Below are 25191 nucleotides of genomic sequence, written 5' to 3' on the forward strand. Positions count from 1 at the left end.
TGGGTAATTTTCCAGGGAAGGTAGATACATCTTCCTATTCTTTTGCTTATGTTCAAAAAACTTTACTCCTGCCTTTTCTTCCCTTATAGATTAAGGAGGGTCCAAGCTTTGCATTCCTGGCCTTCACTGAAGCCATGTCACTGGTTCCTGGGTCAGACATTTGGTCCATCTTCTTCTTCCTGTTGCTGACGATCCTGGGGCTGAGTAACATGATAGGGATCGTGCAGGGCATCATCACCCCACTTCAGGACACCTTCTCCACCCTCAGGAAACATACCAGGCTGCTCATAGGTACTCTGACCTATGGCCCATATTCCACTGAGACTCTTATCCAGCCCTAGTCTATGACCTCTTCTTAGCTGTTGTCACCCAACCAGACCTCTGGCCTTGATCTAAACCCATTATTTCCTCCAGTGTGTGTCTCTGTGTTCATGTACCTGGGCGGCCTCTTCTTCATTCGACCTTCAGGTGTCTACTTCATAAAACTGCTGAATGATTACTGGATTGTTCTACCCATCATCATCATCATCATTTTTGAAAACACGGCCATGGCCTGGGTCTACAGGGCCAGAAGGTGATGTTCTGGGCCTGGGTTCTCACAAAGACTGGGCCTATAGGGAGAAGGCTGACCCCTTTTTGTTATCTCTACTCTTAGCTAATAGTCAGGGACCCTTGCCTTCAGGCCCTTCTGGGAAACCTTTTCATTTATTCATATGTTTAACATATTTATTGTATGCTTAATATGTGCCAGGCACTGCTTTAGTCACTGGGATACACACCATTGAATAAAACAGGCATCCCTGTCCTCATAGTGCTTACATTTTAGTGGTGGATATAGACAATAACCAAATAGAAAATAAAAATGAAAAAATTAAAGTATAGGGTGGTGATAAGCGACAGGAGGAAATCAAAGGTTAAAGTAAAAAGAAGAACAAGAGTGGGATTATGTGTGGGTGTCAATTTAGATAGGATTGTAGGGAAGCCTTCTCTGATAAGATGCCATTGGAGCAGACTCCTGAATGAAATGAGGTAGGGAGCCATGAGAAAATTTTGAGAAAGAGGCAGAGGAAACAGTAAATACCAAGGCCCCCCAAAAAACATTGTGCTTGGAGTTTTGAAGGAAGTCAGAGAGGCTCAAATAGAGTGAGTGAGGGGTAAGACTGTTAGGAGATGAGGCCAGAGATGTAAAAGGGTCAAATCATGTAGGGCTAGTAAACCATGATGCAGACTTAACTTTTTATGCAGAATGAGAGGGGAAGCATTGAATAGGTGAGTGACATTATTAGATTTAATTTTTAAAAAGATATCTATTACTGCTGTGTGTAGAAAAGAATATAAGGAGTTGAGAGTGAAGGAAGGAGAGGTGCCAGGAACTATTTTCATATTCCAAGTGGTAGTAAACAATGGCTTGGGTTAGGGTAGTAGAAATGTAGGTGGAGAAAAGAGGCCCAATTCTGTATGTGTTTATAACCCAAATGTCTTTTGGGTTTACAATACATAAAAGTAGTAATAAATGTAGGAAGATAAAAATAGACTTAAAAGTGTTTTAAGATCTTATAATATCTGAGTAGTAAAAGTCTTAAATTATACTTAAAGTAAGTCAATAATACACCGAGTTAATGATTAAAAGAAGCAAAATATTTAACAAACTACTAGATAGAAAAATTAACAACTCAAAAACACTTAAGCTTTATAAGAAAGCAAGAAAGAAGAGAAAAAGACCATACAACATTATGACAGGTGAAAATACATAGTAAGATGGTAGATGTAAAACCAAATATATCAATAATAGTATCAATATAATATCTAATTGAGACCAACATTATCAAATTGGCTTAAAAATTAAAAGCAAAATATGTTGTTCAAAAAAGACCCTCCATAATATATAAAGACACAAAGTGTTGAAAGTAAAAGGATAAGAGGGGGTGGGCCATGGTGGCTCAGTGGCAGAGTTCTCGCCTGCTATATCGGAGACCCAGGTTCGATTCCTGGTGCCTGCCCATGTAAAAAAAACAAACAAAAGACAAAAAATGAAAAGGATAAGAGGATACATCATGCAAAATTTAATAAATTTCAGGCTTGTGTAGCTATTATACAAACTAGCCTTTAAGGTAAGCAAATATTAATTGAGATGAAGAGGAATTCTTTATCAAGATAAAATAATAAATTCCTAAATTTGTGCATAAAATATGAATTTTAAATATATTAAGCAAGCAATAATAGACATAAAAGGATAAATAGACAAATTCCCTAATATAATGACAAATGAATTTGTATCAAGACCCATATTTATGTTTATTTTTCTCTTAGAAATGTCTTAAATTTAACTATTTACCTGACTTCCATCCTTCCTCCTTCCCCCATCTGCAATCAGGACAAGCACCTGACTATGATTTCCTTCCTCTCTTACCTCTAGTCTTCACCCTCATTCCCATGACCTTTATACCTTGTCATGCTGGCATTCGCAAAATGTTATTTGTGGATTAGGAAAAAATTGAAAAAATTACTTGCTTATCAGAAAATTTTACTAATTTTTATTTATTTATTTTCAATTTTTCCTTCTTTTTGATACCTGGGGCCCAGCTGGCTTCAGGGTCCTGCAACCTGCATAGTCACACAACGTCTCGTCCTTAGAAAGGGCTTATCCTTGGTTTACTGCTCTGCTGTCGCTATTTTGAAGTTCTTAATAATTTTGAATGAGGCCCCACCTTTTCATTTTATATTGGGCCCCAAGGATTGTGTAGCTGGTAATTCATCCTCCATTCTCATATATTTTTAGTACTTCTTGGTATGTCTGTATATATTTTGAAGGCAGAGCTGACAGGGAAGATGGACAAGTAATCAAGGACTGGAATCACAAGGATATAACTGTGACATAGAAGAATGAAAGAATCCAAATTAAATAATGCAGTCCCACATCCAACTTTTTACCATCTAAGTGGTACAAGCCTAGGGTGAAAGGCTCAGTTGGTAGCATTTTCAGGTGATAGTGATCCTCAGCTCACTCATTTATTAACTCAATAAAATGTTCTTGAGACATTATCTCTGTTGTGAATAATGGGGATAGTAATGAATTAGATTTAGTTCCTCCTCTCAAGAACACAGTGTACAAAGGGGAAGACCTTTATAAGCAGATAATCTCAGTACAGTGTAAATCTATGATAGGGACTCTTTGGGGACACAGATGGAAGACTGGAGAGTCAAGGAATGCATCCTAGAGGAGGGGATGCTTAAGCATGCTGGACAGATGGATAGGCAGAGAAAGGGAGAAAGAAACAAATTCTAGGCAAAGGACACACTTGCTATATTTATTGAAATTGAAAAAATGTACTAAAGGAAGCTAGATGTGTTTGTTGGACTAAATTAAGATAAACTTAATTTATTAAGCAACATGGTGTTCTAGTTTGCTAGCTGACAGAATGTAATATACCAGGAACAGAATGGCTTTTAAAAGGGGGAATTTAATAAATTGCTAGTTTACAGTTCTAAGGCCAAGAAAATGTCCCAATTAAAACAAGTCTATAGAAATGTCCAATCAAAGGCATCCAGAGAAAGGTAACCTTGGTTCAAGAAGGCCAGTGAAGTTCAGGGTTTCTCTCTCAAGTGAGAAGGCACATGGCGAACATAGTCAGGGCTTTTCTCTTAGCTGGAAGTGCACATGGTGAACACGGTATCATCTGCTAGCTTTCTCTCCTGGCTTCCTGTTTCATGAAGCTCCCTGGGAGACGTTTTTCTTCTTCATTTCCAAAGGTCGCTGGCTCGTGGACTCTCAGCATCATGGTGCTGCAGCGTTCTCTGCTCTCTCTGAATCTCTTCCTTTCTTCAAAGTGTTTCCTCTTTTTATAGGATTCCAATAAACTAATCAAGACCCCCCGAATGGGTGCAGACACGCCTCCACCTAATCCAGTTTAACAACCACTCTTGATTGAGTTACATATCCAGGGAGATGATCTAATTATAGTCTCAAATATACGGTGCTGAATAGGGATTAGAAGAAACAGCTGCCTTTACAAAATGGGATTAGGATTAAAACATGGCTTTTCTAGGGTACATACATCCTTTCAAACCAGCACACATGGTTTTTGTTGTTTTTGGTTTTTTTCAATCTGTGTTGTTAACTACTGGGTACCCAGCACCTAAAAGAGTCCCTGGCACATCATTGACATTATCATATTCATGGAATGAATGAAAGAAATGCCTTTATCCTGAGGGCATTGGGTACTCATGGAAAGTTCTTGAGCTATAGAAGGATGTTTGAAAAATCTTCTTGGGTTCGGATGGAAGACAAATGAACTAGGGGAGGATATGAGAGTGGATGAAGCCTGAGCTGGGGCAGAGGTTTGCAGGTGAATTAGAATATTTGGAAGAAGTTAAGGTTGGGTTGTCCCAAGGCTTGGAAAGGTCTAACTGGGACTCCCATAGTCTTTTGATCCTTCCTCCCAGGTTCCTTGGAGACCTGAAAATAATGTTGGGCCACCCCATCTCTCCCATCTATCGTTGGCTGTGGTGCTATCTGTCTCCATTTGTGCTGTTAGTCCTGTTTGTGACCAGCGTGATTCACTTGTGTCTGAACAACATCACCTACGTGGCCTGGGACTCAAGCACTGTGAGCCTCCATCCCTAGGCCCTAGAACCTCCTAGGGAGTCGGGACCAGACCTTTCAATACACTGTTGGTCTAAGGACTCAGTCAGCTCGTTCTCTGACTGCCTAAAGATTCATTTGTCCTCTTCCCTGGTTCCCCTCCCATCCTTCCCCTCCACAGTCCTTCTGGGAACTCCTGTATTCTGAAGCCCTTTCCCATCTCTCCACAGTCCAAAGAGGTGATTCAACAATATCCACCATGGACGCTGATCTTGATGGCCATCCTTTTTGTTATTGTCATCCTACCCATCCCCACATACTGTATATATCACTACATCCATGGAAGCCCCGTCAGCCCCACATCCTCTGACAGGTCTATATTATTCAAATCGCTATCTTTAAGTGATCATGTAACGCCTATTACAAAAGTCCAAAATGAAGAAATCCTGCAAAGTGATAAAACAAATTGTTGATCAACCTGTGGTGGTGACTTTATTTGTTTGGCCTAGCATCACAGATCCCTCAAAGTGGATCAAATAAGCTACTGTTAACATCAGCCTGCAACTGTTGATGTCTCTGAACCCAGAACCTCTTTTATTCCCAAGGGAAGAGGCATTATTTGCAGGATCTCATGGGGCCTGTGTTTGCAGACCGCCAGGTCCCATCCTCCCTGCACTGCTGTGATTGTGTTTCCCCTATCCTTTTTCTCAATACTGTGCACACACACATAGCTCATGTACCCTGTTGCCTGCTGTGTATACCCATGAAACCTACCTCTTTTGGTCTCCTTGTCTCCTGGAACAGAGCTGGAGGAGTAATGCTATGGGGCAATAAATCACTCTGATAGGAGTCCAAGCACCAGCTGTAAGCAGATCCTTTCTTCTATAAGTGTTGCAGGCATGCAGTTTTCACTTGGGAGGATTCTTATTATTTCAGAAGCCAAACATCCAGCCCTGAGTTCCTGTCTTCTCCTTGCCCTGGCAAATTCAGATGCTAGATTACTAGACTTGTCTTATTCAGGGCTTGCCTTTTGCCAAGATGGAGAAAACTTCCCTGTGAAATAATGGTTTCACCAAAACAGAAAGGTAACGTGCTTGCTGATGGGATATGGCAATCCTATCATGGGTCTAAAACTTACTGTTATAAGGAGCTTGTATCACAGTTCCAAGTCTATTTTGTAAATTAAATGCATCTGTATATTGATGCATAACTAGTTTGGGGGACTACCAAGTATATTGCTGAACCCAAAAAGGGTTTATATCTGCTTGATAAGAGACATCACTGGTTTTACCACGAGGCTAAACCAAATGAATTTGCCTAATGGATTATAACTGAGAGGCGTCTTGCAACTTGTCGAAAGGATGGCTCCATAACTGAGCTGAATTACCATACAAAAATACTGGAGACAGTCAGTTAGCGACTCGGGATATGGGATGTGGGTAGAAGTTATTGAGATTTCTGAAGATCCAGTATTGAGATTCCTAAAGATAGAGTGTTTCCTTTAAATGCTCAAAGATCCCAGGATTTCAGATTGCTTAAGACCCGTGGGGAGGCGACTCCAGAGTAACTTTTGTGTGAAAAGGAAGAAAAAGGAAGAAAAATGAAGACGTCCCCAACCATTGGAGGGTGGGACCTGAGGAGTAGTGTGGTAAAGAGTAGAGGTTCCGGACGTCTCGCGGCCTCGGGAAGCCTAGTGAATGGGAGAGACGAGAGGGGGCGTGAACCTCCTTGTCATCAACCATTGGCCCGTGTGGCCCTGTAGCCCCACCCTCCTCACGCTCCTTCCTCCCACCCCAATCTAAACGATCTGCTTGAAGACTCGCGCTACTGAGTCCGGTAAGCTGGGGCTGGAGAGAGGTGACTCCCTCCTTCTCTTGACTAATAGTCAGGGTCTCTAACCTCCTTTCTTTTGGGAACACAGGCATCCTCCTCCTTTCAGCCCCCCAGTTTCAGCTTTGGGGATGGAACCTGTGGGAGGAGGATCGAAAAATAGGAATTACTGGATAAACGGTGGTGGTGGAATGAAGACCTTGTAAATTACTCCTGCTCACACTCTAAATTTTCCTATTCTCAGATCACCTACTGTTCTTTGGCACCTAACTGCAAGATCGTTTTAAATTGGAGTCTAGAAGTTATCAGATATCCCACATTGCTGTAAGAGTTCTGATTCAGAGATAGGAAGACTGACTTTTATTGTAGGTGCTTCTCTGCATAGCTCTGGCGGCCCATCCTTATTGTCAAAGGCAGGTTTCCTAGCTCTGTTAAGTGTGATTATGGGGTTTTCTTTTGGCCTGCTGTTAGGAATCCCAATCTTGTTAGACAAAGCAGAGCCACGACCTTTGGTAGGACTTCCTTATCTTTGCTTTTATTCCTCACAAGAATGGTTTGAGATGTAGGTATTACCTTCTGTTTTCATCAGGAGACCCTAAAGAAAGAGGGTCTCATGCAGTGAGTCAATGGAAAAACCTGAGAAAGACCCTTGTTTTTCAGCTTCTAGCCCTTTTATTTTGGAAAATTTCAAGTGCATGCGAAAGAATAAAATAATGAACCATTATGTACTCATCAACTGGCTTCAGTAATGAGCAACTGTACCAATCTTGTTTCATGTTTACTCACCCCACAAATAATTTCACCCTGTTATTTTGAAGCAAATCCCAAGTTTATTATTTTATCTATAGGTATATCAGTATGTATCAATCTCTAAAAGACCTCTTTTCGGAATCAACCCACAAAACTATTATCACCTAAAACAAATATTATTCTTTAATACTATCAAATATGCAGTCAGTATTCAGATTGTTCTGGTTGTGTCATATTTTTTAGAAAATTTTCATTACCCAAAAAAACCCTGTACCCTAGTCATCACTCCCAGTACCCTCATTTCCCCTCCCCAGTCTTAGACAACCACTAATCTGCTTTTGATCTTTCTTTTTTTTTATTAAGTAGGGAAGCTGTGGACTTAGTGAACAGTCATATTTTTAAAACTTAAACAAAATTTTTTCTAATTTATTTTCTATAGACTTACTATGCTGGACATTTCATATAAACAGAATTATACAGTATGTGGTCCTTAATATAATTATCAAGGTTCATTCACACTATAGTATGTGACAGTACTTTATTTCCTTTTTTTTTTTTTTTTGCATAGGCAGGCATGGGGAATCAAACCCGGGTCTCTGGCCTGGCAGGTGAGAACTCTGCCTGCTGAGCTGCTCTGGCCCGCCCCTTCATTTCCTTTTATTGTCAAATAATATTCCATTACATCAGTATACTACATTTTATTAATCTATTCATCAGTTGATGAACATTTTGGGTTGTTTCCACTTTTGGACTCTTATGGATATGCTTCTCTGAACGTTCATGTACAAGTTTTTGTGTGGACATATGTTTTTATTTCTCTTGGCTGTGTATTCACTTAGGAGCAGAATTGCTGGATCATAGGGTAAATCTATGTTTAACTATTTGAGAACCTGTCTAATAATTTTTTCAAAAGTTTGAATCAGCATCCAAATAAAGTTCATATGTTGCAATTGATTTTTATATCTCTTAAGAAACTTTTAATCCATGCCCCCCCCTTTTATTTTCCTTGCAATGTATTTGTTGATAAAACTGTGTTGTTTGTCCTGTAGGGTTTCCAGCCATCTGGAGTTTGCTGGTTGCCTCCCTGCGGTGTGATTTAATATATTCCCTTGGCCTTCTGTATTTCTTATAAAGTGGTAGTTAGATTGGGAAATTGATTAGTTTTAGTTTCAATATTTTAGGAAAATTACTTCATGTATTTTTTTTTCATGCATGGTTTTATGTACTTCTATCAGGAGGCACAAAATATCTAGTTCTCTATTTTATTGTGGCAAAATATATATAAGTGTCCACTTCAGTGGCATTAATTACATTCACAATGTTGTATAACTATCACCACATCTATTTTCAAATCCTTTTCATTATTCTAAACAGAAACTCTGTACCCATTAAACAGTAACTCCCCATTTGCCCTCTCTCAAACCTGGCAACCTTTAATCTACTTTCAGTCTCTTTGAATTTGCTTAGTCTAAATATTTCATATAGCTGGAATATACAGTGTCTGTCCTTTTGTGAAATTTTTTCTTTTCTTTTTTTTTTTTTTTTTTTGGTGATGTTAGCCGCCATTGATGATCATTGATGAACATAATGAATAAATATTACAGCCATTTATTCATTAGAGAATACAAAATCATGATATTCTAAGTTTATAATTCCCTCTTTTTTTAACTAACTGGAATGCTTCTATAGAGAGATACATTTTATACAGGAAATGCAGAGTAAATGCTTGATTCTTTCACTTTATCAGTTTAAAAAAATGTCAGTGACCATATATCCTTCAAAGGTAATCCATGAGTATTTTTCCTTTTCATATCTTTAACTCATATGTTTAAACAAATTTAATGTACTTCTGTCCTTCTGTCAATTAAAGCTATTCTTATTGATGTTTAAGTTGTCTCATCTTTGACCCTTCAATTTGGATCCTGAATCCTTTTTTTTTTCAATCATTCCATTCTACATATATAATCAGTAATTCACAATATCATCACATATCATGATGATGCCTTTTCATCATCATGATCATTTCTTGGAACATTAGCATCTGTTCAGGAAAATAAATAAAAGGAAAACAGAAAAAAATTCATACATACCATACACCTTACCCCTCCCTTTCATTGATCACTAGCATTTCAAACTAAATTTATTTTAACATTTGTTCCCCCTATTATTTATCTTTATTCCATATGTTTTGATGGATAAGGTAGATAAAAGGAGCATCAGACACAAGGTTTTCACAATCACACAGTCACACTGTGAAAGCTATATTGTTATGCAGTCATCTTCAAGAAACATGGCTACTGGAATACAGTTCTACATTTTCAGGCACTTCCCTCCAGCCTCTGCATTACATCTTGACTAATAAGGTGATATCTATTTAATGTGTAAGAATAACCTCCAGGATAACCTCTTGACTCTGTTTGGAATCTCTCAGCCATTGACACTTTATTTTGTCTCATTTCTCTCTTCCCCCTTTTGATGGAGAAGGTTTTCTCAATCCCTTGATGCTGAGTCTCAGCTCATTCTGGGATTTCTGTCCCACGTTGCCAGGAAGATCCACACCCCTGGGAGTCATGTCCCACGTAGACAGGGGGAGGGTGGTGAGTTTGCTTGTTGTGTTGTGGAGGGAGAGGCCACATCTGAACAACAAAAGAGGTTCTCTTGGGGGTGACTCTTAGGCCTAATTTTAAGTATGCTTGACCTATCCTTTGTGGGGTTAAGTTTCATATGAACAAACCCCAAGATTGGGGGCTCAGCCTATTGCTTTTGTTGTCTCCACTGCTTGTGAGAATATCAAGAATTCTCCACTTGGTGAAGTTGAATTTTCCCCCTTTCTCACCATTCCCCCAAGGGGACTTTGCAAATACTTTTTTATTCACTGTTCAAATCACTCTGGGATTTATCGGGGCATCACTCTGCACAAACCAACAAAATCTCATGTCCTACTCAAGGTTCCATGTACTTATGGTGTTCAATTAAGCTGTCAACATAGGTTATATTAGGAAATGCACTAGTCAAACTATAAGTTTTGTACCAAATAAACATTTTTTTGCTTTAGTCTCACACATAAGTTAAAATTTTAAAATGTTGCCTTCTGTTTTCAGCACCCTGCAATAATGACATTCCTTTGTTCTTCCTCATGCAAAAACATTTTTAAAATTTGTACATTTAGTCACTATCACTATGAACTCTAGGCATTCCTAAATTATGCCACCTCAGTCTTTATCGTCTATCTTTCCTGAATCCTTTTGACAAGACCCCAGTGGTCTTTAATAATTTCCTTGCTCTGGCATGACAGGATCATCTAGGATTAGCGTGTTTATTTTGTTCACTAGACCTTAAATTAGGTATTTTTCCAAGGATATCTGGTTCCTTTTAATGGGAAGTGGTATTTAAAGACCACAGTTTTATGCTAGGGTGCTCATTGCTATGGCTTTGGTCATTGCTTCTAGACTTTTCCGATAGATAAAGATAGAAAACACATTTTTCCCTAAGATAAAATACATCATGAATTCACACTCATTCTTTCAATTCAAATTTAGGACTCTAGGGTTTTTACTTACTTTCTCTGATTTTACATTTTTATCTTTTTTTCTCTTATGTGGTCTGAGGCTCCTGATGTTTGTTTCTCAGCAATAAGTCAATGCTTACAAGTCTTCACCCTCATCATTTTCTAAAATGACTCCATGTTTGTCTCTATCAACTTTCCTATCCCAAAACCTGTATCTCTACCTGTGTTTCTACCTGGGGATTGGGCAGAGTTTGAACCGTGGTGGACCCAGAGCATGAGCCAGCGAACTGTCTGTGGTGAGGTTGGTAGAGATCTCAAATTGAAATGCTCACATGTCCTCTCACTGATCTGGGAGTCTGTAGGACAGCAAAACTAATTACAGACCACCCACAGAAGGGACTGTTGTTGTAATCCCTGTCTTAAGGAACTTTGTGGCCTTGTGGAAAGAACAGTATTTGGAACAAACAAATCTGTTGTTTATATGCTAAATCAAATCTTTAAGTAGTTCTGTGTTACTCAGCATGTCACCTCCTCTTCTTAGCCTTAACTTCCTTATTTGTCAGATAGAGATGAGGAAGCAATCCCAAAGGTTTATTGGGAAAATTAAAATATTAAGCATAAGGGAATTTTCCCCAGCTCAGAATTGATAAATATGATAGTGTGCTGAGATTATATAAAGTTTTTCTCTAAATTTTCACATTGATTCAGATTTTATCAACAGATATTACACACCAAAATGGTCCCCATTATATAATATATTTCAAGTTGCTAGATAATGAACTTTACCATAATGTAAACTCCAAGAGGGTAGGAATTTTGTTTTTCATTACTGCATCCATAAAACACAAGAACAATGTCTCATACATGTCTTTCTAAGTTCAAGTAAGCAATCAAATATTTGTTAAATGAGTAGATTAACCCAAGAAGTTGATATTTAAATAGGTTAAAAATTTTTGGTCTGCATGTGAGGATTTTCCTCAGATAGTATTTCTCACTTTGATTTCTAAAAAAGGAAATTATTAATAGTCTGAAGTGTTAGGGTAATGTAGTGTTGCCTCTTTTGCTCGCTGGGTTTCAGATCTCTTAATTCCTGGTAAATTTCATTCATTAGACATTTCTCCAAAGAAGATATACAAATGGCCAGGAAGCACATGAAAAGATGACTAACATCATCAATCATCAGGGAAATGCAAATCAAAACCACAATGACATACCACTTCACATCAACTAGGATGACTATTAGTTTAAAAAAACAAACACAAAATAAGTGTTGACAAAGATGCAGAGAAATTGGAACCCTCATACATTGTTGGTGGCATGTAAAATGCTGCAGCCACTGTGGAAATCAGTTTAGCAGTTTCTCAGAAAGTTGAAAATATAATTACCATACAACCTGATAATTTCACTTCTTGGTATATATCTGAAAGAATTGAAAGCAGGGACTCAGACAGTTATTTGTACACCAATGTTTATAGCAGCACTATTTGGAATAGCCAAAAGGTAGAAACAACCCAAGTGTCCATCAACAGATGAATGGCCAATAAAATGTGGTGTATATACACACAATGGAACATTATTCACATGTAAAAAGGGATGAAGTTCTGATACATGCTACAATATTTATGAATCTTGAAATGATTTATACATGTTGCATGAAAAAAGCCAGAGACACACACAAAAAAACATTGAATGATTTTACTTATGTGAAATACCTAGAATAAGCACATTTCATAGAGACAATAGATTGTAGATTACCAGGGGCCAAGGATAGAGAGGGGAAGAGGGAGTTATTGCTTAACTGATACCAAGTTTCTGTGTGGGGTGATGAAAAATGTAGGGTAATGCATATTGGTGATGGCAGCACAATATTGTGAATGTGGTGAATTGTATACCTGAAAGTGGTTAAAATGGGGAAGTTTTAGTTGTATATATGCTACTACTATAAAAAGTTTTTAAAAATCCTGTCTTACCTCCATTTTAAAACTCCAATCTCCTCTGATTCACAGCTTCCCCACTCTTCGCCCTGAACAGGTTTATGATTTAAGGGCCATGAAATGGAGCAGGAAGGGGAGGTCTTCCTTCCATTGCTCCTTTACCTTTGACCCATCTCCTTGCCCCTTTACCAAGCCTGTGTTTCCAACCCCAAGTTCTCTGACCTTTTTAAGTTTTTAAGGCCCCCTCCTTTTTCCAGGCCTAAGTCTCCAAGAAGGGAATAGGGACCAATCATCTCTATCTTTACTGGGACGTAACTGCAATTGGCTCTCTGCTGGTGGTCGCTGCTTCTCTGGATAACACAGACTGGCCTTGTATGCCCCCGTGAGTAGGATGTGTCTGAATGGTGACTGTTCTAGTTTGCTAGCTGCCGGAATGCAACTCACCAGAAACAGATTGGCTTTTAATAAAAGGGGATTTATTTTGTTAATTCTTCAGAGGAAAGGCAGCTAACTTTCCACTGAGGCTCTTTCTTATGTGGGAAGGCATAGGATAGTCTCTGCTGGCCTTCTCTCCAGGCCCCTGTGTTCCAACATCTTTCCCTGGGGTAATTCCTTTCTGCATCTGCAAAGGCCTGGGCTGAGGTGCAAGTGCTGAGATGAGGAATGCTGAACTGCTTGGGCTGTGCTACGTAGAGCTCTCATTTAAGCACCAGCCAATTAAGTCAAATGTCATTCATTCCAGCAGGCACGCCTCCTAGCCAACTGCAGATGTAATCAGCAACAGATGAGGTTCATGTACCATTGGCTCATGTCCACAGCAACAGAACTAGGTGCCTTCACCTGGCCAAGTTGACAACTGAATCTAACTACCACATGTCCACCCCTTGTCAACTTGGCAATTACACGCATCACCTTAAACAATATTAAGGTGCAAAAAATTCTCTTCCGGCTGCGTACCTGTGAAATCTCAAAACAAGTTGTCTGGTGCCAATATGCAAAGGAGGATATTCACAGGATACAGGTTTTCATTTCCATAGGGAGAAACTGGAAGAACACAGATGTAAAACCTGCAGGGCAAACACCACTGGATTTCGAAGTCTGAAAGTCATTCATCCTTCGGCTTTAGAAAGTGGCAGTCCCACCCTTTCTGAGGGCCTATGCAGTGGCCCACTTCTTTCCAAATCAACCTCGGGGAACATCGAGGAGACCACCTCTTGGCTCCACTCTCTCCAGGCATCAGGGCCATCCCTGGGCTCTCTGCCATTTCTGGGGCACATGCTCAACCCCTCCATGTGGTGGCAGCCAGGCTCTCCTAGTCCCCCAAGGAGCGTGCTACACCTTTTCAAAGGCTGAGGCTGCACAACTCTTCCACTGCAATGAGAGGGGAGGTTCATCCTCACCCTTCAGGGTAAGCTCACCCTCTCCATGTATATGGGTGGGTCCACTCTCCTGGCCGAGGTTTCTTGGCTTTAGACCCGAGCTTCCATTTCCTCACTCTGCAAACTCCAATTTTTTCCCTTTTGTGTCCTCCTTTGTCAAGATTGGCAGTGGTTCCATTTACACCAACAGTCTCTTCAAGCACTCCGGGACTTCTTGATCATTCTCTTCATGGTTCCTCCAAAATCTTCCCCTTAGCTATCAAAAAACTGTTTCAACATATCTGGTATTTGCAAACTGCAGGAGAGCACCCCACTCTCCGGTACCAAAATCTGTTCTAGTTTGCTAGTTTACAGTTCTAAGGCCAAGAAAATGTCCCGATTAAAACAAGTCCATAGAAATGTCCAATCAAAGGCATCCAGGGAAAGATACCTTGGTTCAAGAAGGCCGGTGAATTTCAGGGTTTCTCTCTCAAGTGAGAAGGCACATGGCGAACATAGTCAGGGCTTCCCTCTCAGCTGGAAGTGCACATGGCGAACATGGCATCATCTGCTGGCTTTCTCTCCTGGCTTCCTGTTTCATGAAGCTCCCCGGGAGGTCTTTTCCTTCTTCATCTCTAAAGGTTGCTGGCTGGTGGACTCTGCTTCGTGGTGCTGCAGCATTCTCTGTTCTCTGAGTCTCTCTGAATCTCTTTCTCCAAAATGTTTCCTCTTTTATAGGACTCCAATAAACCAATCAAGACCCACCCAAATGGGTGGAGACATGTCGTCCCTTAATCCAGTTTAACAACCACTCTTGACTAAATCACATCATCCAGGGAGATGATCTGATTACAGTTTCAAACATACAGTTTACAAAATGATATTTTGATTAAAACATGGCTTTTCTAGGGGGCATACTTCCTTTCAAACCAGCACAGTGACCTTATTGTAGAGACTGATGTGTGAGTTCTCCTAACAGCCTAGTTACCTGATATGGGGGACTCGAACTTAAATTAACCTCTTCTGAGCCCCCTCATAATGAACTTCCCCACAACCTTTTCCTACCAGGCTCCCAGACTCAGTAGACAACCTTCTTAGGTAGTATATCTACTAATGGTTACCTTAGTAGATATACCTTCTGTGGTGCCTCCTTTACTCATAGGGAATTGAGGTATTCTTGTCACTGCCACCCTGGTCGAGAAATAGACCACCAGCATCCCATATAAGGCCCCATGTGCCCAATACTACTACTACTACGTCCCTGTCCTCTAGAGGTCATCACTGTCCAGACTTTTTTTTTAATTATTTTTTTATTGATACATATTCACATACCGTGTAATCATCCAAAGTGTTACAGTCAGTGGTTCACAATAGCATCATATAACTGCATTTATCATCACAATCAACTTTTTTTTCTTTTTTGTGAAAAATAGCATAAATACCAAAAAGCAATAAATTCGAAAGCATGTTGCAACGATTAGTTGTAGAACAGATTTCAGGGTTTGGTATGGTTACAATTCCACAATTTTAGGTTTTTACTTTTAGCTGCTGTAAAATACTGGAGACTAAAATATCAGTATAATGTTAAAACATTTTCAGACAAAAAATCACTGAGAGAATTTGTGACCAAGAGACCAGCTCTGCAAAGAAATACTAAAGGAGCACTAGAGACAGATATGAAAAAACAGAAGAGAGAGGTGTGGTGAAGAGTGCAGAAAGAAGGAAAATTAGATATGACATATAAAATACAAAAGGCAAAATGGTAGAAGAAAGTACTACCCATGTAGTAATAATACTAAGTGTTAATGGATTGAACTCCCCAATCAAAAGACATAGACTGGAAGAATGGATTGAAAAACAGGATCCTTCTATATGCTGTCTACAGGAAACACATCTTAGACCCAAAGATAAACATAGGTTGAAAGTGAAAGGTTGGGAAAAGATATTTCATGCAAATAACAACCAGAAAAGAGCAGGAGTAGCTATACTAATATCCAACAAATTAAACTTCAAATGAAAAACACTTAAAAGAGACAAAGAAGGATACTATGTACTAATAAAAGGAACAATTCAGCATGAAGACATAACAATCATAAATATTTATGCACCGAACCAGAATGCCCCAAAATGCATGAGGCAAACACTGCAAACACTGAAAAGGGATATAAACACATCTACCATAATAGTTGGAGACTTCAGTTCCCCACTCTCATCAATGGATAGAACATCTAGACAGAGGATCAATAAAGAAACAGCGAATTTGAATATTATAATAAATGAGCTAGATTTAACAGACATTTATAGGACATTATATCCCACAACAGCAGGATACACCTTCTTCTCAAGTGCTCATGGATCATTCTCAAAGATAGACCATATGCTGGGTCACAAAGCAAGTCTTAACAAATTTAAAAAGATTGAAATCATACACAACACTTTCTCAGATCATAAAGGAATGAAGTTGGAAATCAATAATAGGCACAGTGCCAGAAAATTCACAAATATGTGGAGGCTCAACAACACAATCTTAAACAACCAGTGGGTCAAGGAAGACGTTACAAGAGAAATCAGTAAATACCTCGAGGTGAATGAAAATGAAAACACAACATATCAAAACTTATGGGATGCAGCAAAGGCAGTGCTAAGAGCAAAATTTATTGCCCTAAATGCCTATATCAAAAAAGAAGGAAGGGCAAAAATTCAGGAATTAACAGCCCATTTGGAAGAACTGGAGAAAGAACAGCAAACTCACCCCAAAGCAAGCAAAAGGAAAGAAGTAACAAAGATTAGAGCAGATAAATGAAATTGAGAACATGAAAACAATTGAGAAAATCAATAAAACCAGAAGTTGGTTCTATGAGAAAATCAATAAGATTGATGGGCCCTTAGCAAGATTGACAAAAAGAAGAAGAGAGAGGACGCAAATAAATAAGATCAGAAATGGAAAAGGAGACATAACCACTGACCTCACAGAAATAAAGGAGGTAATAACAGGATACTATGAACAACTTTATGCCAATAAATACAACAATGTAGATGAAATGGACAACTTCCTTGAAAGGCATGAACAACCAACTTTGACTCAAGAAGAAATAGATGACCTCAACAAACCAATCACAAGTAAAGAAATTGAATCAGTCATTAAAAAGCTTCCCAAAAAGAAAAGTCTAAAACCAGACGGCTTCACATGTGAATTCTACCAAACATTCCAGAAAGAATTAGTACCAATCCTGCTCAAACTCTTCAAAACAATTGAAAAGTAGGGAAAGCTACCTAATTCATTCTATGAAGCCAACATCACCCTCATACCAAAACCAGGCAAAGATATTACAAAAAAAGAAAACTACAGACCAATCTCTCTAATGAATATAGATGCAAAAATCCTCAACAAAATTCTAGCAAATCGAATCCAGCAACACATTAAAAGAATTATACATCATGACCGAGTAGGATTCATCCCAGATATGCAAGGATGGTTCAACATAAGAAAATCAATTAATGCAATACACCATATCAACAAATCAAAGCAGAAAAATCGCATGATCATCTCAATTGATGCAGAGAAGGCATTTGACAAAATTCAACATCCTTTTCTGTTGAAAACACTTCAAAGGATAGGAAAAAAATATATATCAGTATAATGATTCAGCAATCATACTCATTTGTTAAACCCGACCTTCTCTGTATAACTCCACCATCACCTTTCCTCTTTCTACCGCTCTTTATGGGTATTTAGGCTAAGCCCATTCTAACTTTTTCATGTTGGAAGGGGCTGTCGATAGTAAGGAATAGGGGTATGGTCATGTTCTGGAGAGTCTGGGCACTCGGCATTTCAAGACTTACCTGGTCCAGGGACAATCTGGAGGTTATAGGTTTCTGGAAAGTAATCATAGTACATGGAACCCTTGTAAAAGCTCATATAATGCCCTAGGTGTTCTTTAGGATTGGCATATCCTGACTTTTAAGGTAATCATTTCCTTACTTCTTTTCTTTATTGTTTTATAATCTATGTATGTATGTTTACCTTTAGCTATTTTTGAGATATCTCTCTATATATGTATTTACATGTGTGTACATGTGTGTATTATTAGTTACTATATTATATATATATGCACATATATATGCATGTCTTCTTGAAAGTTCCTTTATATGTCATCTGAAAGTTTTTAATTTTTGCTTTTTACTATTTACATACCTAACCCTTCTTGCGTTGATTTTTTGGTATGTGAGGTTTGAATCCAAATTTTTAAAATATATATAGACATCCATTTATTAAATGTAATTTTATTTCCCCAGTGTTCTATAGTGCCAACGCCTTCATAATGAAGTTCTATATATGTACGAGTCTGTTCTGGGCTCTTTATTCTGTTTCATTGGTCATTTTTTCTGGCCTTGCACAATTACCTCCCTGTCTTAGTTACCATAGCTTTATAATAAGACTTTTTATTTACTATTCTTTTTAAAAAATTTGCATGCAATAAAACTCACTCTTTTGGTTTACAGTTCTATGAATTTTGACGAATACATATAGTCATGCATTCACCATCACAATCAACATACAGAACAGTTCCATCACCCCCCAAAACTCCCTTGTGTTGCCCCTTTGTGGTCTAATAATCTCTTAACCCCGGTTCTTTATTTGTACTCTAGCACCATATTTATGCTTTTTCCAGAATGTCATTTAAATGAAATAATATAATATGAAGTCTTTTTATTCTGTCTTCTTTCATTTAGTACATTTGATATTCATGGATATTTTTGAGTGTATCAATAGTTTGCACCTTTCTGTTGCTATAGTATTGCATTTCTTGGATGGACCAATTTATCTGTACATCAGTTGAAAGACATTTGGATTTTTCCAGTTTGAGCAATTATAAATAAAGCTGCTGTAAATATTCCCATACACGTTTCTGTTTGTTTGTTTTTCTTCATATGCTCTATGGCAGGATCACATTTCATTATTTTTCCATGTGAGTTTCCCATTACTGCAGCACCATTTGTTGAATTTTTTTATTTTGTTTGTTTTTTGGTTTGTTTTGCTTGTTTGTTTTTTGGGAAGTGCATGGACCAGGAATCAAACTTGGGTCTAGGAGTGATATTGATGGGTCACATGGAAAGTGTGTGTTTTACTTTTTGAAAAACCACCAGACTCTTTTCCAGGCTGTGTCATTTTGTGTTCTGTTTTGCAATATAACAATGTTTTCTAATTTCCTTTGATAACTTCTCTTTGACCCAAGGATATGCTGTTTGATTTCCAAATATTTTAAGATTTTAATGTATCTTTCTATTTTTGACTTCTAGCTTAATGTCATTATGGTCACAGATCATACTTTGTATGTTTGCACTTTTTTTAAAATTGCTAAGACTTATTTTTTTAGGCCAGGATATAGTCTATCTTGATGAATGTTATTGTGTACTTGAGAAGAATGTGTATTCTACTATTGTGGGGTAGAGTGTTCTATAAATGTAAATTAGATTAGGTTGATTGATAGTGTTATTCAGGTGTTCTTTAGTCTTAATGATTTTCTATGTTCTATCGATTACTTGGAGAGTCGTGTTGAAGTTTCAAGGTGTTAAAGTGGATTTGTCTGTATCTCCTATAAATTTTATTAGTTTTACTTTGTGTATTTGGAGCTCTGTTGCTAGGTGCGTATTTAGGATTGCTACGTGTTTTTTGGTTAATTGACTTTTTTAACATTATGTAATGTTTCTTTTTATCTCTAGGAATTTTTCTTATTCTGAAATCTGCTTTATGTGATATTAACATAGCCATTCCAGCTTTTTTTTGATGTTTGTGTGATATATGTTTCCATCCTTTGCTTTTAAAAAAGCAGCTTTGTTTAGATGAAATTCACACACCATAAAATTCACCCATTTAGAATGTACAGTTTAGTGACTTTTACTATATTCAGAGTTGTGCATTCATTACCACAATATAATTTTAGAACATTTTCATCACCCCTTCCCCCCCCAAAAAAAGCCTGTCATTTTACTTTTAATCTTTATATAACATTACATTTACTTTTTTTTATTAATTAAAGAAAAAAAAGAAATTAACACAACATTTAGAAATCATTCCATTCTACATATGCAATCAGTAATTCTTAACATCATCACATAGATGCATGATCATCATTTCTTAGTACATTTGCATCGATTTAGGAAAAGAACTAACAAAACAACAGAAAAAGATATAGAATGTTAATACAGAGAAAAAAATTAAAAAATAATAATAATAAAAAGAAAAGGAAAGGAAAAAGAAAAAAACAAAAGACACAAACAAACAAACAAAAAAAAAACAAAAAACCTATAGCTCAGATGCAGCTTCATTCAGTGTTTTAACATAATTACATTACAATTAGGTATTATTGTGCTGTCCATTTTTGAGTTTTTGTATCTAGTCCTGTTGCACAGTCTGTATCCCTTCAGCTCCAATTACCCATTATCTTACCCTGTTTCTAACTCCTGCTGGACTCTGTTACCAATGACATATTCCAAGTTTATTCTCGAATGTCGGTTCACATCAGTGGGACCATACAGTATTTGTTCTTTAGTTTTTGGCTAGATTCACTCAGCATAATGTTCTCTAGGTCCATCCATGTTATTACATGCTTCATAAGTTTATTCTGTCTTAAAGCTGCATAATATTCCATCGTATGTATATACCACAGTTTGTTTAGCCACTCGTCTGTTGATGGACATTTTGGCTGTTTCCATCTCTTTGCAATCATAAATAATGCTGCTATAAACATTGGTGTGCAAATGTCCGTTTGTGTCTTTGCCCTTAAGTCCTTTGAGTAGATACCTAGCAATGGTATTGCTGGGTCATATGGCAATTCTATATTCAGTTTTTTGAGGAACCGCCAAACTGCCTTCCACAGTGGTTGCACCATTTGACATTCCCACCAACAGTGGATAAGTGTGCCTCTTTCTCCGCATCCTCTCCAGCACTTGTCATTTTCTGTTTTGTTGATAATGGCCATTCTGGTGGGTGTGAGATGATATCTCATTGTGGTTTTGATTTGCATTTCTGTAATGGCCAGGGACATTGAGCATCTCTTCATGTGCCTTTTGGCCATTTGTATTTCCTCTTCTGAGAGGTGTCTGTTCAAGTCTATTTCCCGTTTTGTAATTGGGTTTGCTGTCTTTTTGTTGTTGAGTTGAACAATCTCTTTATAAATTCTGGATACTAGACCTTTATCTGATATGTCATTTCCAAATATTGTCTCCCATTGTGTAGGCTGTCTTTCTACTTTCTTGATGAAGTTCTTTGATGCACAAAAGTGTTTAATTTTGAGGAGCTCCCATTTCTTTCTTTCTTTCTTCAGTGCTCTTGCTTTAGGTTTAAGGTCCATAAAACCGCCTCCAATTGTAAGTTTCATAAGATATCTCCCTACATTTTCCTCTAACTGTTTAATGGTCTTAGACCTAATGTTTAGATCTTTGATCCATTTTGAGTTAACTTTTGTATAGGGTGTGAGATACGGGTCTTCTTTCATTCTTTTGCATATGGATATCCAGTTCTCTAGGCACCATTTATTGAAGAGACTGTTCTGTCCCAGGTGAGTTGGCTTGACTGCCTTATCAAAGATCAAATGTCCCTTGATGAGAGGGTCTATATCTGAGCACGCTATTCGATTCCATTGGTCGATATATCTATCTTTATGCCAATACCATGCTGTTTTGACCACTGTGGCTTCCTAATATGTCTTAAAGTCCGGCAGCGTGAGACCTCCAACTTCGTTTTTTTCCTCAAGATACTTTTAGCAATTCGGGGCACCCTGCCCTTCCAGATAAATTTGCTTATTGGTTTTTCTATTTCTGAAAAATAAGTAGTTGGGATTTTGATTGGTATTGCATTGAATCTGTGAATCAATTTAGGTAGGATTGACATCTTAACTATATTTAGTCTTCCAATCCATGAACACGGTATGCCCTTCCATCTATTTAGGTCTTCTGTGATTTCTTTTAACAGTTTTTTGTAGTTTTCTTTATATAGGTTTTTTGTCTCTTTAGTTAAATTTATTCCTAGGTATTTTATTCTTTTAGTTGCAATTGTAAATGGGATTCGTTTCTTGATTTCCCCCTCAGCTTGTTCATTACTAGTGTATAGAAATGCTACAGACGTCCCGCAGCAGCCGGCCCACCTGCCCTCCTCTCCCCTCTTTGTCCTCTTCCCCCTCCTGCTCCGGTGGCTCTCCAACCACCACCGTGCCCTCTTCCACCTTCACCGGCTCCTCCGCCACCGGCCTCGACAGCCTTGCCACCCTCACCTTTCCTCCTCCAGAACAGTTACTGGGGGAGTGGAGACAATACAGAGCAGCTCCTGGAGCCATGACAGTGATCAAAGGGACAGCGTACCCCATCCTGGAACGGCTGACTGTCTGGGAGAACCAGCTCCGGTGAGATCACCGAGGGGCGCGGGCTTTCCCGGGTGGGACGGCAAGCGGCCGGAGTCCCTCCCTTCCTCCTTCCCAGGCCAGCTGGCAGAATTGGGCAGGCGGTCCCCTTGGGCCGCGGCAGCTGGCGCCCTCACCACGCAAGGCCCCCCAGACCAATGAGAGAGTTGGGTCGGAAATCCCCAGACTGCGGAGAACGGTGACCGGGGGGTCCCTTCTAAACACGTGACTCCTCGGTCCAGCTGGGAACAGTGCACTCTCCCGGGCTGCGACAGCTAGCGCCCTCCCACCATGCTTGGCGCCCCGGGCCGACTAGGAAATTCGGTCGGGCACTCTCCCGTGCTGCGGCGGCCGGCGACCCTCCCAGCATTCGGACCCCAGGGCCGGCTGGCACTCTTCCAAGACGCTTCAGCTGCTGAACCTCCCCTACGGCGAGAGTTTTCCAGAGTTAAAGGACCCACAGCAACTTTCACTGGTGGAACCCGTAGACAAACGTGTGCCACGAGTGCCACCTACTGGGCAGGATAAGAAAAACAGAACCCAGAGATTTCACAGAAAAATCTTTCAACCTGTGTGGTCCAATACCCAGGGAAATCTGACTAAATGCCCAGATGCCAGCAGAAGATAACGGATCACGCTCAGAAAATTGAAAATATGGCCCAGTCAAAGGAACAAACCAATAGTTCAAATGAGATACAGGAGCTGAAACAACTAATGCTGAATATACAAACAGAAATGGAAAACCTCTTCACAAACGAAATTGATAAATTGAGGGAGGACATGAAGAAGACATGGGCTGATCAAAAGAAGAAGTAGAAAAACTTAAAAAACAACTCACAGAGCTTATGGAAGTGAAGGATAAAGTAGAAAAGATGGAAAAAACAATGGATACCTACAATGATAGATTTAAAGAGACAAAAGATAGAATTAGTGATTTGGAGGATGGAACATCTGAATTCCAAAAAGAAACAGAAACTATAGGGAAAAGAATGGAAAAATTTGAACAAGGGATCAGGGAACTCAAGGACAATGTGAATTGCACAAATATACGTGTTGTGGGTGTCCCAGAAGGAGAAGAGAAGGGAAAAGGAGGAGAAAAACTAATGGAAGAAATTATCACTGAAAATTTCCCAACTCTTATGAAAGACCTAAAATTACAGATCCAAGAAGTGCAGCGCACCCCAAAGAGAATAGATCCAAATAGGCGTTCTCCAAGACACTTACTAGTTAGAATGTCAGAGGTCAAAGAGAAAGAGAGGATCTTGAAAGCAGCAAGAGAAGCAATCCATCACATACAAGGGAAACCCAATAAGACTATGTGTAGATTTCTCAGCAGAAACCATGGAAGCTAGAAGACAGTGGGATGATATATTTAAGTTACTAAAAGAGAAAAACTGCCAAACAAGACTCCTATATCCAGAAAAATTGTCCTTCAAAAATGAGGGAGAAATTAAAACATTCTCAGACAAAAAGTCACTGAGAGAATTTGTGATCAAGAGACCAGCTCTGCAAGAAATACTAAAGGGAGCACTAGAGTCAGATACAAAAAGACAAAAGAGAGAGACATGGAGAAGAGTGTAGAAAGAAGGAAAGTCAGAAATGATATATATAATACAAAAGGCAAAATGGTAGAGGAAAATATTATCCAAACAGTAATAACTCTAAATGTTAATGGACTGAATTCCCCAATCAAAAGACATAGACTGGCAGAATGGATTAAAAAACAGGATCCTTCTATATGCTATCTACAGGAAACACATCTTAGACCCAAAGATAAATATAGGTTGAAAGTGAAAGGTTGAGAAAAGATATTTCATGCAAATAACAACCAGAAGAGAGCAGGAGTGGCTATACTAATATCCAACAAATTAGACTTCAAATGTAAAACAGTTAAAAGAGACAAAGAAGGACACTATATACTAATAAAAGGAACAATTCAGCACGAAGACATAACAATCATAAATATTTATGCACCAAACCAGAATGCCCCAAAATACGTGAGGCAAACACTGCAAACACTGAAAAGGGATATAGACACATCTACCATAATAGTTGGAGACTTCAGTTGCCCACTCTCATCAATGGACAGAACATCTAGACAGAGGATCAATAAAGAAACAGCGAATTTGAATATTACTATAAATGAGCTAGACTTAACAGACATTTATAGGACATTATATCCCACAACAGCAGGATACACCTTTTTCTCAAGTGCTCATGGATCATTCTCAAAGATAGACCATATGCTGGGTCACAAAGCAAGTCTTAACAAACTTAAAAAGATTGAAATCATACACAACACTTTCTCGGATGATAAAGGAATGAAGTTGGAAATCAAAATAGGCGGAGTGCCAGAAAATTCACAAATACATGGAGGCTCAACAACACACTCTTAAACAACCAGTGGGTCAAAGAAGAAATTGCAAGAGAAATTAGTAAATATCTCGAGGTGAATGAAAATGAAAACACAACATATCAAAACCTATGGGACGCAGCAAAGGCAGTGCTAAGAGGGAAATTTATTGCCCTAAATGCCTTTATCAGAAAAGAAGAAAAGGCAAAAATGCAGGAATTAACTGTCCACTTGGAAGAACTGGAGAAAGAACAGCAAACTAATCCCAAAGCAAGCAAAAGGAAAGAAATAACAAAGATTAGAGCAGAAATAAATGAAATTGAAAACATGAAAACAATAGAGAAAATCAATAAGACCAGAAGTTGGTTCTATGAGAAAATCAAAAAGATTGATGGGCCCTTATCAAGATTGACAAAAAGAAGAAGAGAGAGGATGCAAATAAATAAGATCAGAAATGGAAGAGGAGACATAACTACT

At 38.6% G+C, this 25191-nt stretch overlaps 1 protein-coding gene across 8 annotated transcripts in view; it reads left to right on the plus strand.

Annotated features, from left to right (window-relative positions):
• SLC6A16 (solute carrier family 6 member 16) overlaps positions 1-25191 on the plus strand; it is a 142068-nt gene that overhangs the window by 99812 nt on the left and 17065 nt on the right. For 6 of the 8 annotated variants that reach the window (XM_077131183.1, XM_077131185.1, XM_077131184.1 and 3 more), the window contains 4 exons: positions 90-291; positions 415-574; positions 4444-4606; positions 4813-6418. In XM_077131183.1, the coding sequence (XP_076987298.1) occupies positions 90-291; positions 415-574; positions 4444-4606; positions 4813-5055 (768 nt within the window). In that variant the 3' untranslated portion in view covers positions 5056-6418. Of the gene's footprint in view, positions 1-89; positions 292-414; positions 575-4443; positions 4607-4812; positions 6419-25191 lie in introns of those variants that run through there. The other 2 variants (XM_077131186.1, XM_077131187.1) reach the window with 1 other exon arrangement.

The sequence above is a fragment of the Tamandua tetradactyla genome, chromosome 16 (genome assembly GCF_023851605.1).
Source record: "Tamandua tetradactyla isolate mTamTet1 chromosome 16, mTamTet1.pri, whole genome shotgun sequence".
NCBI lineage: Eukaryota > Metazoa > Chordata > Mammalia > Pilosa > Myrmecophagidae > Tamandua > Tamandua tetradactyla.